The sequence below is a fragment of the Stenella coeruleoalba genome (assembly GCF_951394435.1).
Source record: "Stenella coeruleoalba genome assembly, chromosome: 7".
Lineage (NCBI taxonomy): Eukaryota > Metazoa > Chordata > Mammalia > Artiodactyla > Delphinidae > Stenella > Stenella coeruleoalba.
Genome location: NC_137153.1, coordinates 89955107 through 89975406, shown reverse-complemented (window position 1 = coordinate 89975406; position 20300 = coordinate 89955107). Strand labels below are relative to the sequence as shown.

Here is a 20300-nt window from a genome sequence, read left to right as displayed (position 1 = left end):
CCACTCCCAAAGAGGGAATGAGGATTCCTTCTGTCTGAGATGGGGCCTAGGAAGCTGCACTTTTACACTTCTAACAAGACACACAGCCACCCATCCACCATGATCCATCCCCTTGCTTCCAGGAGATTCTGACACAGGTGACTGTTCGTAAGGCATATGGAGCACTGCTTCTCAAACAAATCTCCCTGAAAGCTGGTCAAGACAAGAGGTGGGTTAGGGAGGGATGGGATGGATCTGAGAATCTGCATTTCTAAGCTCTCAGGTGATGCTGATGGTACCACGTGGGGACACCTCTGAGGAGTGCTATTCTAAAGGGGGTTGAAGAACCTGAAAATTTTAAGGCTGTAGGGGTCCGAATTATGAAAGCTTACTGTTGACCATAATGGTGCATAATATTCAAATGGAATCGGGGTGACTCCAGGTTGGAGGAAAACTTGAATGCCCACCCCTCGTCTCCAGTGTCTGACACCTTACTTAGGACAGCAAGGCTTTGAAGGTCCAGAACCAATGCTTTGCTCTCTCCTGCATCCTCCCCTGGGCCCGCCCTGGCAGGCTTGCCTGCTTCCCGGGCAGGGTCCTGTTATGGTCCTCAGAACTTCCAGGTCTTGCTCCCCTGCCCAGCTTGCAGTTCAGCACTTAACCCAGACCGATCTACCTGGGCCCTGACTGATGAAACTGCCCTAAAAACCGCTTTGCAATGTGGCACTACACATCAAATCCTATAATTTCATTTAAGAATTAATTCTGGAGAGACCTTCAAGATGGCGGAAGAGTAAGACGTGGAGATCACCTTCCTCCCCACAAATACATCAGAAATACATCTACACGTGGAACAACTCCTACAGAACACCTACTGAACGCTGGCAGAAGACCTCAGACATCCCAAAAGGCAAGAAGCTCCCCATGTACCTGGGTAGGGCAAAAAAAAAAAGAATAAACAGAGACAAAAGAATAGGGACGGGACCTGCACTTCTGGGAGGGAGCTGTGAAGGAGGAGAAGTTTTCATGCACTAGGAAGACCCTTTACTGGTGGAGACAGGGGTGGGGTGAGGGAGAAGCTTCAGAGCCGCTGAGGAGAGCGCAGCCACAGGTGTGCAGAGGGCAAAGCGGAGAGACTGCCGCACAGAGGATCGGTGCCGACCGGCACTCACCAGCACGAGAGGCTTGTCTGCTCACCCGCCGGGGCGGGCGGGGCTGGGAGCTGAGGCTCGGGCTTCGGTTGGAGCGCAGGGAGAGGACTGGGGTTGGCGGCGTGAACACAGCCTGCAGGTGGTTAGTGCACCACGGCTAGCCGGGAGGGAGAGCAGGAAAAGGTCTGAAGCTGCCTAAGAGGCAAGAGACTTTTTCTTGCCTCTGTTTCCTGGTGCAAGAGGAGAGGGGATTAAGAGCGCTGCTTAAAGGAGCTCCAGAGACGGGAGCGAGCCACGGCTATCGGTGCGGACCCCAGAGACGGGCATGAGACGCTAAGGCTGCTGCTGCCGCCACCAAGAAGCCTGTGTGCAAACACAGGTCACTATCCACACCTCCCCTCCCGGGAGCCTGTGCAGCCCGCCACTGCCAGGGTCCCGTGATCCAGGAACAACTTCCCCAGGAGAACGCACAGCGGGCCTCAGGCTGCTGCAACGTCACACCGGCCTCTGCCGCCTCACGCTCGCCCCGCATCCGTACCCCTCCCTCCCCCTGGCCTAAGTGAGCCAGAGTCCCTGAATCAGCTGCTCCTTTAACCCCGTCCTGTCTGAGGAAGAACAGATGCCCTCAGGCAACCTACACACAGAGGCAGGGCCACATCCAAAGCTGAACCCGGGAGCTGTGCGAACAAAGAAGAGAAAGGGAAATTCCTCCCAGCAGCCTCAGGAGCAGCGGATTAAATCTCCACAACCAACTTGATGTACCCTGCATCTCTGGAATACCTGAATACACAATGAATCATCCCAAAAGGGGGTGGACTTTGGGAGCAACTGGAGACTTGGGGTTTGCTTTCTGCATCTAATTTGTTTCTGGTTTTATGTTTATCTTAGTTTAGTATTTAGAGTTTATCATTGGTAGATTTGTTTATTGATTTGGTTGCTCACTTCCTTTTTTTTTAATATATATATATATTTTTCCTTTTTCTTTTTGTGAGTTTATATGTGTATGCTTCTTTGTGTGATTTTGTCTATATAGCTTTGCTTTTACCATTTGTCCTAAGGTTCTGTCTGTCCGTTTTTGCTTCTTGGTTTTTATTTTGTTTTGTTTTGTTTTTGTGGTATGCGGGCCTCTCATTGCTGTGGCCTCTCCTGTTGCGGAGCACAGGCTCCGGACGCGCAGGCTCAGTGGCCATGGCTCACGGACCCAGCCACTCCGCGGCGTGTGGGATCTTCCCAGACCGGGGCACGAACCTGTGTACCCTGCATCGGTAGGCAGACTCTCAACCACTGCGCCACCAGGGAAGCCCTGTTTCTTGGGGTTTTTTTGTAGAGTTTTTAGCACTTGTTATCATTGGTGGATTTGTTTTTTGGTTTGGTTGCTCTCTTCTTTCTTTCTTTTTTTAAATTACTCTTTAATTTTTTATTTTTAATAATTATTATTTTTAATTTTAATAACTTTTTATTTTATCTTATTTTTTTCTTTCTTTCTTTTTTTCTCCCTTTTCTTCTGAGCCATGTGTCTGACAGGGTCTTGGTGCTCTGGCCAGGTGTCAGGCCTGTGCCTCTGAGGTGGGAGAGCCGAGTTCAGGACACTGGTCCACAAGAGACCTCCCAGCTCCACGTAATATCAAATGGCGAAAGCTCTCCCAGAGATCTCCATCTCAATGCTAAGACCCAGCTCCACTCAACGACCAGCAAGCTACAGTGTTGGACACCCCATGCCAAACAACTAGCAAGACAGGAACACAACACCACCCATTAGCAGAGAGGCTGCCTAAAATCATAATAAGGTCACAGACACCCCAAAACATACCACCGGATGTGGTCCTGCCCACCAGAAAGACAAGATCCAGCCTCATCCTCCAGAACACAGGCACCAGTCCCCTCCACCAGGAAGCCTATGCAACCCACTGAACCAACCTTAGCCACTGGGGGCAGACACCAAAAACAACGGGAACTACGGACCTGCAGCCTGTGAAAAGGAGACCCCAAACACAGTAAGATAAGCAAAATGAGAAGACAGAGAAACACACAGCAGATGAAGGAGCAAGGTAAGCACCCACCAGACGTAACAAATGAAGAGGCAACAGGCAGTCTACTTTCCTGAAAAAACTTTCAAGAAGAAAGTTTTTCTACCTGAAAAATAATTCAGGGTAATGATAGTAAAGATGATCCAAAATTGTGGAAACAGAATGGAGAAAATACAAGAAACAAATACTGTATGCTAACACATATATATGAAAAAAAAATATGGTTCTGAAGAACCTAGGGGCAGGACAGGAATAAAAACACAGACGTAGAGAATGGACTTGAGGACATGGGGAGGGGGAAGGGTAAGCTGGGACGAAGTGAGAGAGTGGCATGGATATATATACACTACCAACTGTAAAACAGATAGCTAGTGGGAAGCAGCCACATAACACAGGGAGATCAGCTCGGTGCTTTGTGACCACCTAGAGGGGCGGGATAGGGAGGCTGGGAGGGAGACACAAGAGGGAGAGGATATGGGGATATATGTATATGTATAGCTGATTCACTTTGTTGTAAAGCAGAAACTAACACACCATTGTAAAGAAATTATACTCCAATAAAGATGTAAAGAAAAAAGTATTAATTGAGTAAGTCATCTGAAATGCAGATCTGTTGGTGTTTTTTCCCTCTTTTTTTTTTTTCTGACCAAAGATGTCAGTGGCAGGGTTATTTATAGTCACAAAAACAGAGAGAAAGGGAATCAGTTACCTCAACAGTAATTAATATAGCCACACAAAGGAATATCAAGGGGCCGTTAGGAATGATATTCTCAAAGGGTGTCTAACAATACAAGTAAAGTATGATTAAGTAATGGAAATAAGAGACTATAAAACATGTAGACATTATAACAACTATTTAAAATACATAATACCAAGCTCATGCATTAAAAGACATGGGGGGACTTCCCTGGTGTTACAGAGGTTAAGTATCCACCTGCCAATGCAGGGGACATGGGTTTGAGCCCTGGTCCAGGAAGATCCCACATGCCGTGGAGCAACTAAGCCCGTGAGCCACAACTACTGAGCCCGCGTGCCACAACTACTGAGCCCGTGCACCTGGAGCCCATGCTCTGCACAAGAGAAGCCACCGCAATGAGAAGCCCACGCACCACAACGAAGAGTAGCTCCCACTCACCGTAACTAGAGAAAGCCCGCACACAGCAACAAAGACCCAGCGCAGCCAAAAATAAATTAATTAATTAAAAAAAAAAGACACGGGAAGTAAATATATCTTAATTATAATGGTGGTCGCTCTGGGTCCTGTCATTTACTACTTGCTTCTACTTTTTATATTTCCCAAATGTTCTGTGATGAGTATATATTACCTTTATAATAAAAAGTCACATATTTAATGCTTTAAAAACACACAGATTTCCCCTCATCTCCCTCTTTAAAGGCCCACACCAATGATCCCTTGAGCACTGAGCATCCCATTGTCCATTGTCCCAGAGCTTGAGAATGTCAATCTATTAAAGAAGCAGCACCTACCTGGTTCTGACCCATCCCGTGACAGTGGTACAGAATGACCTGATGTCCTGTGATCTCGTGTTCATTGGGAGGGTTATAGTCAAAGCAGTAATCTTTTAGTCCTTTGTTCTGGAGCTAAACAAAACATAAAGGCATTTTAGTCCAGATTCCACCTAAGGCTGTGTGGGCGGGTAAATGGAGTAAGAGGAGTGGCTGCCTCAAGAACTGGACTCATTGCTAAGAGCCTCTGCCATTTCTAGTTTTAAAAGTGTTTTCCCATCCTATACGCCAGGCAGGAATCATAAGCTCCATTTTAAGATGATAAACCTGAGGAGCAGAGAGATGAACTCTTTATGGCCTGAGAGCTCATACCACTTCATGTCTCATTAGCGCAGCCTTACTGCTGCACTAGGCCAAACACAGCTGGATTGTCACCTTGCGTACGTACCAAGGAGCTCCTGCTATCGCACATCTGCGAAGGACACCCCAATTGAGAGACCCGGCATTCCACAGATCAGAAGTCCATCATTGTAGATTACAGGAACAGCATAATACAGAGCCAATGAGTCACACACAAAGTCACACAACAGGTAAGCGGAGATACCTGAGTCTTGAATCCAGGACCTCAGACTCCAAGTCCAGTACTCTCTCCATCACTCAACATTGCCTAATCTAATGTCATCTCTAAGGTACTTTTGGATCTAAATCTCTTTAATCATTCTAAGAGCAAAAAACCATGGGAGGTTCCATGCTCCTCCTCCCTTCCAGGAGCCTCCAGAGAAAGACTCAAACATCTTGCAAATCCCTTTCTGGAGAGTTTAAAGAACCTCCTTCTGAAGCCCACTCTTGCCCTGGCCCTTGTCCACCTTTGACTAGCCTGGTCCTGAGGATAAGACTCAGCCATATAGAAAGAAGAACCCACAATCCACTAGCTCATAAAACACAGAACAGCATGTTCTTGATGTCCCTTTGCTTGCGAAGGAATCTGGGAACAGGAGATGTGAATAATCAGAGCATCTTATATCTAGAAGAACTCAAACGTCATTAAGCCAAGTTGTCCCCACTCCTGACCACCAAAGAACCTCAACCTCAAATCAGCTCCCTATGTTCAAAAGATGTGGTCTACCAAAGAAACTACAAGAAAAACTAAAAAAGAAGAAAAAAAAGGAGAACCCCCGAAAGATTAAAACAGATTGATTAAGCTAACTATATCAACTTGGTGATAGACAGAGAGAATGATTTTGAATGACTTGAGAGCATAGTATGTTTGATTACACTTCCTTAGTGAAATATATTTTATAAATAAATAGAGCTGCAAGAAATCTTAAACCTCATTCAGTATTACACTGTCAGTGGGAGGGTGGAGCAGAGAAGAGGGAAAGCAAGAGAGGCAAAATCTTGGTAATTGTAGAATCTCAGGGACAGGGCCCGTTACACCACTCTCTCTGCATTTCTGTATGTTTGAACATTTTCGTAATGCTAACTGAAATGAACACACCAATGCCCTGCTTTGTATTTATCAAGACTTCCAGCATGGAACACAGCTCTTCTGATGAACACAACACAGCAGAAGAGGCCTCCCTAAGTTGGTGGAGTTTCAAGCAAAAGCCAAAGGTGCTGGACATTTTAGTTGACCTCATCCCAACAACATTTCTTTTAGGTTTTTTGAAATAACACAAGTGACTCTCCTTCCCTACTACTGCTTTTGTGGATCCCTGAGTTGGGAATTAGTAACTGGTCCAGTTACTGAGACTTGAAGTCATGTGATAGGAGTTAGTATAAAAAAATAGGACTTGGGAACACCAAGTTTCCAAGCCTCAGTTTCCATCTGTAAAATAGGAGGCTGTACTCACCAATTCTGAGATGCTTCCTGTGCTGACATTCTGGACCTGAGGCCCAGAGACTCAAGGGGAGAAGGAAGGACAGTGGATGAAAAGGGGGGAGGGGTGTGGGAGAGGCCAGCTGTCGCCATGAAGGGGTCTTTCTTTCACAGAGTTCGTCAATCAGACCTGGAGGCCAGGAGCACCCTGCCCAGCATGGGCCCACCTCGCTCACCATCCCGAAGAAGCCAGGCCTGTCCTCAGGCACGTGCAGTTCTGGATACACGGTACTCAAGAACCACTTGAAGTCCTTACACTGGAGCCTTGCACGGAGCTGCCTCCTCTCTGTCACATCCCCAAAGGGTTCCTGAGAAAATGACAAAACAGTGAGCCCCTGCAGGCCACGGCGCTTCCTATCAAAGCCCCTCTCTCACTCACTCAGTAAGCTTTTATTGAGCACCTATTGTGTGCGTAGCCTGCACGGTGCACGGAGGATAAGGAATGGCCTCAGACATAGTTGCAGCATCTTAGTAGGAGAGACTGCTGCACAAACAATGACATCCCCAGGTGCTCTCACTGCAGGGAGGTGTGGCCAGGTACAGGAAGGAAGAACACAAAGCACCTGCAGATGGGACAGGGAGCTGAATTCTGGGGCTGCACCAGCATCCCTGGCCCCATGTGTCATCCATGAGCATGTGATCACAGACCAGCAACAAGTCAGTAGCACACGTATGCCATAATGTTCTGATTCACCACTGATACCTGAACACTCACTTCCAAACATAGGTAAGTATTCTAGAGGTAATTATGAATGAAAACCTTATATGCCCAATCTATTGAAGTCTAAATATATTCTTCGGATAGTAAGAGCAAAATACTGCAATAATAAATACTTGTAGAAGTTTAGTTTTATGGACAAAACCAATGATTAAGAACTTTTTTTTTTAGTTTATTAATTAATTTATTTATTTTTGCTGTGTTGGGTCTTCGTTTCGGTGTGAGGGCTTTCTCTAGTTGTGGCAAGCGGGGGCCACTCTTCATTGCGGTGCGCAGGCCTCTCACTATCGCGGCCTCTCTTGTTGCGGAGCACAGGCTCCAGATGCGCAGGCTCAGTAGCTGTGGCTCACGGGCCTAGTTGCTCCGCGGCATGTGGGATCCTCCCAGACCAGGGCTCGAACCCGTGTCCCCTGCATTAGCAGGCAGACTCTCAACCACTGCACCACCAGGGAAGCCCCCAATGATTAAGAACTTCTGAATTATTAAATAAAGCAAGCATCTATTTAGCACAGCAAATGTGCAACCACAAGAGCAATGCTGAGCGCAAAGATAGGACTGTCCCTGACGTTAAACTATTAAAATTTGACAAGTTAAACATTTAACAAAATGGTAATGACAGGAAAAACATTTGAATAAAATTTCCAATTTCTCCTTATTTCCCAGAAGTTCATTCTTTGATGAGAGTCACTATGACCTCATCTTCAACCAAATGTCCATTTCAACACATGGCCACTGGTCATTCAGACAAAAGGTGCATGCAGTGCCCCTCTTACTAACATATTATTCTTTGGGAACCATCAGGAAGAGGGATCTGTGGGTTTCAGACTGGGTGACAGGGAAAAGCAGATGTTTCTACCCTGCAGCCCTGGGCAAGAGAGAGGAAACAATGACCCTGGAGCCCAGAGGCAGAGAGAGACCAAAGGGGAGGTCAGGGTGAGGGTCCCGAGGGTTCCACAGAGCAGAAAGAGATCCACTGGGGTGGACCCAGTTCTACCCGCATCAGCTATGAGGCCTTGGGCAAGTTCCTTAAATCACTCTCTCTCTGAGCTTCAGTGTTCTCACCTATAAAATGAAAATTTCAGAGCTACCCTGAAGGGCTGCTATAAGGATTCACAAGAAGAGAGTTTCATCAAGTGGCCAGGAAAGAGGTCTTGGGACAGAGCTTCTTGTCTTTCCACGTGGCCCCTTAGTTATGTGAACACAGGTAAGTGGGAACCCTGTCCTGGGGTGTGCAGAGGTGGTGTGTCAGAGGCAGTGAGGCTCTTTGCTAAAATGTATTTGTAACCCCAAAATCAATACTTGTGGTGTCTTCACGCTTTCAGTCATTCTAAAACATGACAGTCACCCAACGTGCATGTTCCCAGCTGAGGTCACGTCTCAGCTCTTGTTCTGAAAGCAAGTGTCCTGTTCATGGTCTGTTTAGTGGCACGGTTTTCAGATTGTTCTGCATTGTGTTGGTGATTTCACTGTTTTAAATGGCCCCCAAGCGTAGCGCTGAAGTGCTGTCCAGTGTTCCTAGGGCAAGAAGGCTATGATGTGCTGGAGGGAGAAAATAGGTGCATTGTATGAGCTTCACTTGGGCATGAGTTCAATGTAACCAATCAACAGTATATATTAAATAAATTATTTAAACAGAAACACACATAAAACCAAGTTATGTATTGATCGATCGACAAAAGCGTCCACCTGCGAGAGGTTTGCAGGACTCTAACCCTGTACTTCCCCACGAGCAATGGCTCAAGAGTTGGTTCGAAATTCAGTGACTGCAGTGCCTGTACGCAGCATTAACTGCTGCGAATAGTGAGAATCAACTGTCTGTTGTTACTGTAAGTGAAGGAATAAAGTTTTCCCATACAAGTGTCATGAGCACCCAATTTCCTCTCTATTTCTGGAACTAGATCTACTATGGTAGGAGGACAGAATTAGCTGCTGTTGTTCGGATGCAGCCAGATGGAGCGTGGGCAGGCCGGGAAACTCACCAAGCGGGCCTGGGGGTTGCGATGGTAGTAGAGCTCTTTAAATTCATCCATCCACACTTCCGCTGCGCGGACACTGTTGGCCAGAGCCTTGTTGCGGGAGTAGGGAGCTTGCCTGGGGAAAACGTGGCCAACGTGCGAACACGGGTGTGTCTCCAGGGTCCCCCCGCACTGCCAGATCTGTACACAGAGCGGGTAGGAGGTGTGGAGTGGGGAGTGAGCGGGAAGTCAGCTGCAGGTCCACAATGCCCAGAGCAAGGAGGCTGGACACACGGAGGTCACGGTGAACACTGCCAAGGCCTCACCCCCCATGGGGCAGGGGGCCACTCCCCCAGGATACTCAGGACACGGGATGCAGTCAAAGAGCAAGAAAGCAGCCTCAAAGACAACTAAGCCGTCGGAATCCAGACCCCAAAGTCCATGCACTAAGGCGCATGCGCTTGACTCCTAGGAGCACCGACAGTGGACCTCGCTGGGAACTTACTTATTATGTAAAGCACAGGCTGATTACCTGGTCTCCTAGCCACAGAAGATAGGAAAGCAGCAAGTAAGAAGAGAGGTTTGGAAGGGGGACAGGAAGAGCTTCTAGAGGCAGACAGAGCAGCCTGACACCTGGGGAAGAGGTAGAAAGACCATTAAAAGCACACCCCAAAACTCAGCAGGTGGAGTCATCTGAAGCCTTTTCATGCTGGGGCAAACGGCTGTGAATACCCCATTGTCCCCTGGATGTATGACCAAGGACAGCATCTGGTGCTTATAATGGGGGGGGGGCGGTGTGAGTCCTTAGTGGAGAGTCAAAGCCTTGTTTATTAACTCTTAAAGCAGGAAACCATATAAAATATTTGTAAAGTTTAAAATTTTCCATTTAAAAGCACGAACATCGACATAAGGTTTTGATACTTAAAATGCAAGATTCAATTAACTAGAAAAGCCACCCAAATGCTTGGGCTTTCCCAAAGGGGCCTCTGTGGATCACATACAGCAGGATCAATAGATGGGCTCATTACAAAAGGCAGATTCCCAGTCCCTACCGTAAATCTATCAAATCTGACTTTCCAGAGACCATGCCTTTTAATCCGCATTTTTAACAAGTTTCCCTAACAATTCTTCTATGTGTCAAAGTTTGAAAGTCACTGTGCCAAATAAAGAGGCTACTTTATCAAGCAGTCAAGCAAATCAAGGCTCCAAAACATGGGATCAGGAGGCAGGGACCCGTGTTTTAGTCCAGTCTCTGCCATACACTCTGTGAGTGACCTTCAGCCAGTCGCTACCCGCCTCCGGCCTCTGCCCCTCCTCTTTATGGAGTGAGAGGAAAGAACCAGGTGAGACTTGCAAGACCCTTTCCAGCCCCAAATCTATTAAAAGTGTATTTTTTAAAAAAGTTTACACAAGAAGACAGGCGTGATTACAGGATATGTGTGCCACTGTCATCTTTGAGGATCGTTGGATAAACTGCCAATATGGAGGAAAAGTCCACCAGGCTCTCCTAGCAAATACATCCTTCCCAGAGAGAAAGAGAACAGGTTAAGAATGAGTCCAAACAGAAGACTGGAATACTTACTCTAAATGAGAATTCGAGGTTTTCTCCGCCCCAAACTTCCATTCCTGTATCGTAAGACCCCAGGTATTCAAAATATTTCTTACTCACAGAAAACAGCCCACCAGCCATGGTTGGAGACCTAGAAGCGTGTGAATCATAATTCAAGGTAAGCGGCAGGAAACCATCACAGTTAGTTGAATCCCTTCTCACCACAAGTCTGGAGTCCATTCATCCATATAAGCATACCCTGAGTTCACGTTCTGGGCCTGGTGCTGAACTGGGCTGGAGGCACAGACGTGCCCCATAGCCCCTGCTCTGGGGAAGCTCACAGACATCTCACCAGGCAAGCACAGAGCAAGGTGTGGGATGACTAAGGCCAACCTAGGGCCCAGCGGGAATGCAGAAGCAGCCATGAGATGCGGAGGGGGGCGGGTAGAGCTAAGTTTCTCGGAGGAGGCATGGTCTGCAGCACAAAGGGAAGTTAGCCAAGAAGAGGAATGGAATGGTCCTCCGAGAAGACAGGAGCATGAGCAAAGGCCTAAGGGTGAGAGAAAGCCTTGTACTTCTAGGAGCACAGACAACAAGGAGAGATGAGAAGAGAGAGACCAGGTTCTAAGAGGGTGGCAGAAGTAAGGGTGCGGTGGCCTTGCTCGTGCAGCCCTCACAGATGTCCTTTATGGGCCAGTAGAGGCCACTCTGGCATCTTAAAGCTCCCCAAGGGCTTGAGCCTCTCCTGCTGGAATGGCCTCCCCTGCAGGACCCACACGGCCAGCTCTGGCCTGCTGCCTCAGCCAGCCCTGTTTTCTCCCTTCCAGGTTCATCTAGGAGACGGCACTGGTTTCAGAAATGGCCCAAGGCTTCCATCCTACCCCCGCAGAAAGCTATAGCGTCAACACACCACAGAGATGCAGAGGAATAAATTTAAAAATGGGGAAATTATAACATGAAGAGCCTAACAGTTCAAAATTTTAAGATCCTCCAGTAGCGCTTCCAGGCCTTGACAAAGTATTGGCTTCTCCTGCACTCCAAGCTCTGGGCCAATGAGAACAGGACAGCAAGACTATGGAAGAGAAGGTTCTAGGCTACAAAGCATTTTCATGTGTGTTCATCCTAAAGGCTAGGAAATAGGTAGGGTGGATATGCTCATACCTATTTCACAAGTGAGAAAACTGAGGCCCAAGGATATTACGGGAGGGGAAGGATAGCTGGCCACAGTGTCCCTGAGCATGTGTGTGCGTGCGTGCATGCGTGTGTGTGGGGGGGGCAGTTTGTGTCAGCATCACAGGCTGCATATGTGACGCTTGATATGATCCCTCCTACTTGGTGTCTCAGTTTCCAAACCTGTTAAATGAGGGGTTGGGCAGGATGCCGCCCCTCAGGGCTCCCGTAGAAGCCTACATGTCATCCTTGAGTCGTCCTCCCCTCATTCCCATTCAATTCCTCCCAATTTTCCCACCACAAAGTCTCTGGAGTCCACCATGTCCCTCCATCTTCTCCTGCACCATCATCTCTAAGCTGGAAGACTGCAACGCCTCCCAGTGGTGCCCCTGCCTGCAGTTCCACCCCCTCCAGGCCCCCACCCCCCATCATGTGGCATCCAGCACAGACTTTAGAGAATGCAACAGGCTAAATAAGGTCACTTCCAGTTCAAATCCCTTCAGTGGCTTCTGAACACCCACAGTAAAGTCCAAACCCCTTTCCTTGGCCTTCAAGGCTGGATATGACTTGGCCCTATTCACCTCTCCAGCCCTGTCTCTCAACACCGTCTCCACAGTTGTTCCTCTCCAGCCAGCACTGGGTCATCTCAAGGTCTGGACTCAGGTGGAAGGATTCAGAAGGCCAGCTGCCAAACATGGGTGCAGATCTACGACACCACTTCTGGGTCAATACCCCAGTGATAAAGCTGAAGTCCAACCTCCACCGGCCTGACTCCCACATCTGTCTCCCATTTGGTGCTAAACTTGGAAGGAGAGGAAGAAGCCAGACTATGACTTCAACACCTCAAGAATGAGGGCAACCCAGCACCGCTTGAGCCTTCTCTTCTCAGACCCAGGCTCACCCACTGGCCAAAGCTGGACCCTGTACCCCCAGGTCTACTCATCCCCTGCAGCTCAGAAGGAGCCTGACAGTGTGTCCTCAAAATATTAGCCATGGAATTACCATAGCAAGTCCAGTCCTAGGTATATACCCCAGAGAACTGAAAACAGGCACTCAAACAGACAATAGTGCACTGCTGTTCACAGCAGCATTATTTACAATAACCAAAAAGTGGAAATAACCCAAGTGTCCATCAACAGACAGATGGATAAAGAAAATGTGGATGCATACACAATGGAATATTATTCAGCCATTAAAAGGAATGAGGTTCTAGAAGGACCTTGAAAATACTTTGTTAAGGAAAAGAAGCCAGACACAAAAGGATAAATATTGTGTGATTCCACTTATATGATGTACATAAAATAGGGAAATCCATAGAGATGGAGAGTAGAGTAGAAGTTACCAGGGGCTGGAGGAGGGGAGGAAAGGGAATTATTGCTTAACAGGTATAGAGCTTCTATTTAGGTTGATGAAAAAGTTCTGGAAATATGTAGAGGTGATGGTTCTACAACATTGTGAATGTGCCTGATGCTACTGAATTGTGCATTTAAAAAATGGTTAAAATGGTAAATGTTATACGTATTTCAACACAATTTTTAAAATAAATTTAAAAAATATATATATATACACCAATATAAAATCCACATATATAGCAATGATATTTAATAAAAGTAAACAAATACTCTGGAAAAAGAAAAGAAAGGCAACAGCTAACCATCCCTCCTGAGGGCCTTCACTGACAAGTTGGCCAGATGCGTGCTCAGAGAAGTCAACCCCTGACCTGATGACATCGATGGGGGACCGCATGCGGATCCTCTCCCTCTCGGGAACCACGTGCCACGTGAACACCAGCCTCCAGTCGAAACCGCCAATCTGGGGCTCCCCAGCGTTCCCCAGGTACTCGAAGGTGTTCCAGTCGATCACATCGATCACAGGGCACACCACTGCCAACTCCTCTTCATGGATCCTGAAAACAGTCAGAACAGCCTTCCACTAGAAGGAGGAACACCTGTCTGAGAAAGGCCTGCTTCTCTTATTCCAGGGGTCTACAGCCAAGTCAGCCCTGGCAGGTGAGCAAAAGGGGGCTGCTGGGCAGTGGGGGGAGGCAGGGAGCTAGGACTCTGGCCCTGATATGAAAAGTCCCACAGCTTTAATATTCTGATTCCATCTAGGGATATTCTGGTTAAATTTGAATCCCTCTATGAAAGTCATGATGTCAAAATTAAAGCTAAATTTTAAAACGGAAAGCACATTTTCAGTTTCTTCAAGACTGCAAGAGATTTCTTCATTTAATTAAAATGAAACATCTTCAAGTCAAGAAATAATTATCTCCCTGTGAACAGAGATGCGCCCAGACCAAAGGGTCTGCTTTGCAGTTAGAAAATAAATTTTAATCCTGCCTCTTATTTACTGTGTAACATTAGCATTGTCACTTAACTGCTTAGAGCCTGTTGCCTCATGGGTTACACTGGAAAAATACACCTACTCATAGGTTAATGTGGACTCCCTACAGGAATGTTTGTAAGAGGCTGGCAGAGAACCTGGAACTACTGCTATATTTTTCTTTTAACCTTTTTTATTATTAAATGTTACACGTAGTGGAAAATGTGATAATTTCCTTTTGCAAGCATCAGCTTGTGCGTAGTCTTCAGCAGTTCTCTCCACAATCATTCTTACAAGCCCAGCCATCCCAGCAGGCTTCCGGACTGTGTTTCTTTGCATTTGACAGCACACCAGGAAACATGAGCTGAGACTGAACCACGTGTGAACGCTAGATTTCTCTGGGTTACATTTTGGGGGCAGTTCTCTAGAATTTGAGACCTATAAATCATTAACTTGTGACTTGCAGTCCAGCTGGTTGGAACCATGGGTAGTCTAATTTTTGCAAGAAAGGGAAAAACGGGGGGAGCCTGCACTGGAGTAAAGAATTCTAAATCACGGTTAGAGAATGTGCAGGCCCAGTAGCAGTGGTTACTGGGTAGTGTTTCCTGGCATCTTGTGAGCCAGGGACCAGGGATGCCAAACATCCTGCAGTGTGCAGTCCAGCCCTACACAGCAAAGAATGGTTCTGCCCCAGATGTCAACAGCAGCTTATAAAATGCCAGGAGCACTACCCAGTTGATGTGACAACCAAAAACATCTTCCACTTCCAAAAGCCCCTGGAGGAAAGGGGCTACTGTGCCTGGTTGGGACCACCTGAGGGACAGTTTACACTCCAGTGTCTCAACTCTGGTGCACCCTCAAGTCTTCAGGGAGCTTCTGAAACATCCAGAAGGCCAGGATCTACCCCTCCAAATAGTCCAGGAGTTTTTAAGGTTCCCCAGTTATTTCTAAAGGGTAACCAGGGGAGAATCCCTTTGTCTCCAGGTATGGAGCAAGGACGTGATTATGGGGAATGCTGCCTCGCTCTCTCCAAAGGGTGGGACGGGGTGAAGTGGAATTCTAGATGGCATTAATGAATCAGCTGAAGGGGAAAAGTGCCCCTACCATGACTTTAGACAGGCCTAGAGGCAGCCCTCTGTATGCACAGTGGGGGAAGGGGGAAGGATGAACTCACTAGTGCGGGTTCCAGAGTGAGCACCTAGCTGTCACTATGTTCTAAGTAATCTCAGAGTCCATCACTGGCCTGAGGAATCCTGAGTCCTTTCTGCGGGTGAAGCTCACCAGAGCTGAGCGGGAGAAAGAGGCAGCAAAGGACCAGGACAGCAGGAAGTGGCAGAGCAGAGCTCAGTCTCATGCAGGAACAGAGGCGAGGGGGTCCCTAGCTCTTTCAAACAGACCCTGACAACCAAGCGTTGGATGCCAAGGGAGAGCAGTTTGCCAAATGCACAGGCTCTGATCCTCCAGCCCTTCACCCACTCCACAGGGAGGGGACCAAACAGAGACCCCCCAGACTTTCCTCTCCCACCCGGAGGAGCTCTGGGCTTGCCAGCTCAGCTCCTGATGCTGAATCAGTAGGATGGAAAGGGAAAGAGAGAAGAGAAGAGAACAAAAGTAGGCCCAGGGGTAGATGAGAAGGTGAGTGTAAGAGACTGTGGGACAGCAGGGGAAATATCCTTGAAGACACAGCCATATTTATACTTTCATGACTCTATAAAAAATATATTAAAACAATATTTTATGACTATATTGGTAAAAAGACAAACAATCCAGGCTAGATTCATCATTATATATTCATTATTATGATATTCATTTTCCATTCTGATTTTAAAAGAAATTAACATAAAATTTTTTTGGGGGGGTCCCTTAAAGTTTCATGGGTGAGCCGTAGGTATTGTAGGTACTGCATGTAATAAATAAGTCAGCCCAGCTTGAAGGAAATACACCAAAATGTATACCCTCCAGGAGTGCAATTCTGTGTGACTGATCATATTTTTTTCTTGGTTGATCATACTAAGTTTTCTACAATAAACGTGTATAATAAGCAGTAATAAAAGCAAACACTCATCTAGGACCTCCCACATGCTGGCATGTTCTAAGCACTGTCCGTGTATTAAGTCATTTAACGGCCTCCACAGCCCCAGGAGGTAGGGACTGTTACCACGCTGTTACCAGGGACAGAGGCTTTGCCCAAGGGGCATCTGAGCCCAGCACCCCTGCCTCTCATGCCAGTTTGGTCAGGGCCCCCGCCTCCCCCCGCCCCCCACCGACGGTCCACGCACCTCTGCAGCAGCGGCTCCAGCCACCCTTCGTGGCACTCGCAGTGGCAGTCCAGGAAGGTCAGCACGTCGCCCTTGGCCGCGGAAGCCCCCAGCAGCCGTGCCCGCACCAGGCCCTCCCTCTTGTTGGCGCGGATCAGGCGGACCTTGGGCAGCCTGGCCAGCTCGGAGGCCAGGCGTTCCTTCAGGTGCTCTGGGGAGGCAAGCGGGACACCGAGGGTCACCGCCACACATCCCCAGCCGCGTCCTTGAAGGGCCTCCCTGTCCCCAAAAGAAGACTAAGTAGACACGAGCCTCCTTTGCTCTGCACCAGGGACGTGCTCACCGCACCCAGAACCAAGGCTGGAAGCCCCTGAAGGCCAGGGAGGCTGAGGTGGAGGATTCCAGAACCACCAAATGCTCCCGTTCAAAACACACGCACATTGAACTGTACTCCTGAAATGAGTGAATGTGTCATGTGGATGTATCTCAATAAAGCTATTACCTCCCAAAATTACCTTGACTTGTAAACATTTAAATAAGAAGCACAAGAACCATCCAACCACGATTTTTCCAAAAAATTGTGTTAATATAAACTTTGTTCATTTATGTTAATTATGCAACACATCATAAAATTTTAATTTATATGGAATTATATTAACATAAATTTTATTTATAATACAATTACGTTAACACAAATTTTCTCAGAAGTACGTTTCAGTTGACACAGTAATAATAGTAACAATGGCAGCCAACATGAGAAAGCCTGCTGTGCTAATTACAGTCCAAGTGATTCATAGAACTCACATGAGTCTCATAACAACCCTATGAGGTAAGTACTCCTACTGTCCCCATTTTATGAATGAGAACATTGATGGCAGAGAGGCTAAGTGACGTGCCAAGGTCCCAGACAAGCGAGCTGAGGAGTCATGATGTGAACCCAGGGACTCTGGCTCGAGTCTGCAGGCTTAACGCTGCCTCCAGAGCTTTCTCCCACAGCTGCCCATCCTTGTTAAACAAATCCAAAACTTGTCAGGAGGACATGCTTATCCCATTTTGTAAGAGAGGAAATGAGTCCTTAAGAGTTGAAAGGATGTGCCCACAGCTAGAACTGGCCCCAGGACTCCCAACTCCACACACAGGCTCTGGGACTAGAGGTTCCGATTCATGCCTCTCGATGGGTAGGTGGAGGCAGGTGAGAACCAGTCAGGTAAAATAAAAATGAGAGAATCTCCCCACATCAACATGGGCTTCATCTCAAAGTCCCCCTCAATCATCAGTGACGGGAAAACTTTGTATAATGTTCTCAGTTGCTTTGTTGTCTGTGAAATGTTTCCCTAAGTACTCTTGATACTCAAACAAGAAACAAAAAACATTCATTGGTTGATTTTTTTTCAACCCTAAATATAACTGCATATAAGCTAATGGCAGGAATAAGGGAGGTGACTTCCCAAGCAAAGCTAATTAGTGGCAGTGCCCAGGGAACACACAGGAAAACTGTGGTGCAGCCACCCAGCACTCAGGATGGGTTTGGTCTGCATCAATTTTCTGTCTGCCTGAACTGTCTTCCCCAATCCTGGAAGGCGCTGACATCCCTCATCAGCTCAGACTGACCCTGCAGGAAGGGTGGGAGGAGGGGGCAGGGCAGGACTTCTTACCTCCAATACACGCTGAGAGGGGCATCCTGCTGACTTTACAAATTACCACGATGGGGAGGGGAAGTCCTGTCCCCCCCCAGTCTTGGCCTTACATTTATGGGAGCACTGAGCTGTACTGGGCTGTATTCCTGTCTGCTGAGCAGCTGCTTGATCCCATAAAGAGAAAATAATCTGATATTTGCTTCTGAATGAATACACTTCTGAAACGTTTTTGGCACTCTGCCGTTTTTTAAATAGTTCATAAAAGCAGAAGTTATCGCTGAACAAGTGCCAGCAATGGGCCAGGCCCTGACGTAGCAAGCTGCCACCTTCATCTCATTTAATCCTCAACAATGACCCTGAAAGGTAAGAACTACTATTATGCCATTTTACAGGGCTGGAAGGCAAGGTTGAAACTGGTTAAGCTCCTTGCTCAAGGCTATACGGCTGCAAAGTGCTGGAGCTGGGATTCTAGGCTATGTGGTGTGACCCAGAACCAGTGTCTACACAGACATATTTAAAACAACCCTGAGAGGAAAGGAAATGGAGATGCATGCCTACTATAAGCTGGCTGCTATGTGAGGTTCTGTCCTACACATGATCTCATTTATTCCTCACCACAAGTCTCTGGTATTAGTGTAGATAAACCCATTTATAGATTAGAAACTAAGGCTCAGAAGACAAGTGACTTGCCCAAGGTGCCATGACGGGTTATGGTAAAGCTCGCCTAAGACCCCTGACCACAGAATTCAGCACCTTGTAGGCTACACTAGGCCTCAACCCCCAGTCTGGCTTGCCTGCCGCCATGGGGAATGCCAGCTGTCCCCTAAGACTCACTCTCCCCATGCTTTTCAGCTGAGCACATGGACACCCTCCATAGAGACGATGTTCCTAGCCTCCCTCACAGGTAGGTGTGGCCAGGTGACACTGTTCTACTCAGTGGGACTGAGGGCAACTTCCAGGTGTAGCTCCCAGTCCCCTTGAAACCCTCCTGCTGACGGGAGTGAACAGGAGGTGAAGACCCAGCCTGGGCTATGCAGACAGAGGCAGTGCACCATCCTCGAGAAGAAGGAGACTTAGGGCAGGAGGAGCTGGGCCCTAATAGCGCGGAGGGGCCACACCTGCCCTAGACTATTACCCCAGATTTGTGATGTGAGCGAGAAATCAATTTTTATCTCATGTAAATCACTGTTATTTTGAGTCTCTGGGAGAACAGCCCGGCACACCCACCAATTAGGACCTATACACCAGGCTCTGAAGTCAGACAGACCAGCCTCAGAGCCTGAAGCAGCAGATGCCCAATAAGCAGTGGCTCTACCCTGATGGGTGGTCCGGGGTGGTGATTTGGTTTGAAACGGGCTCTAGCAACCAAGTCCACAGCTCTCCCTCTTGCAGGGCCATGACATTTCCCCTCACTTCAGCTTAGCTGCCCTCACGTCAGCTAGTGGGCAAAGATGTGCTGGCTGACTACCGCTCCATGGACAGGGCTAACCCCAGCCAGGCAAGGCCATGGCAGTCCCTACGCCCCTCCCCCTTCCATCCGTGTCCACCCCCAACGTCAGCCTTGCTCCACAGGGCAGCACAGTTGAGTCCCCAAGACCTAGCGACGTTCCAGCTCTCCCGATAGCCCTCAGGCGGCTCCCAACAGGCTCCTATTTAAGCTAAACCCCTTAGATTGGCCTCCGAGGCCCCACCTGATCTGGCCCCACCCACCCTGCAACCTCATCCCCCAGGTCACCCTCCACCAGCCGGTGGTCTGACCCGGAGAATGGCTGCTGTTCCAGCTTCTGCACCTGCTGCTTCCAGCCCGGCCCCTCTCCCCAGACCTTCACTGCGCTGCCTCTCTAGCTTCTGGCTTAAAGGCTACCTCCTCAAAGAGGCCTCCCTGACCTCCACCCGCTAGAGTAGGCCTGGTGCCCAAGCCCCACTCGCTCTCCTGTTCCCAGTATTCTTTCAGAGCACTTCCTACTCGTGCTGTAGTATAGTATCACGTTCCATTATGGTATGCTATGTTATACTGTGTTGTACTATGTGATGCATATATTATGTTATGTTCTTTATATGTTTATTGACCATCTCCACCCACCTCTCTAGAATGTGACTTTTATGAGAGCAGGGATTTGTCTTGTTTCCCACGGAATCCCCAGCGCCTTAGCACACATTCAGAAAACGTTCACTGAATCATAAAGGG

At 47.9% G+C, this 20300-nt stretch overlaps 1 protein-coding gene across 2 annotated transcripts in view; it reads right to left on the bottom strand.

Moving 5' to 3' along the window:
* The window catches only part of GALNT12 (polypeptide N-acetylgalactosaminyltransferase 12), a 53055-nt gene that overhangs the window by 3610 nt on the left and 29145 nt on the right, over positions 1–20300 (bottom strand). For both annotated transcript variants that reach the window (XM_079927471.1, XM_079927470.1), the window contains exons 3-8: positions 16497–16686; positions 13616–13801; positions 10759–10876; positions 9201–9377; positions 6680–6811; positions 4646–4759 (exon numbers count right to left, since the gene is read on the bottom strand). In XM_079927471.1, coding sequence (XP_079783597.1) covers positions 4646–4759; positions 6680–6811; positions 9201–9377; positions 10759–10876; positions 13616–13801; positions 16497–16686 — 917 coding nt within the window. The remainder of the gene's footprint in view (positions 1–4645; positions 4760–6679; positions 6812–9200; positions 9378–10758; positions 10877–13615; positions 13802–16496; positions 16687–20300) is intronic.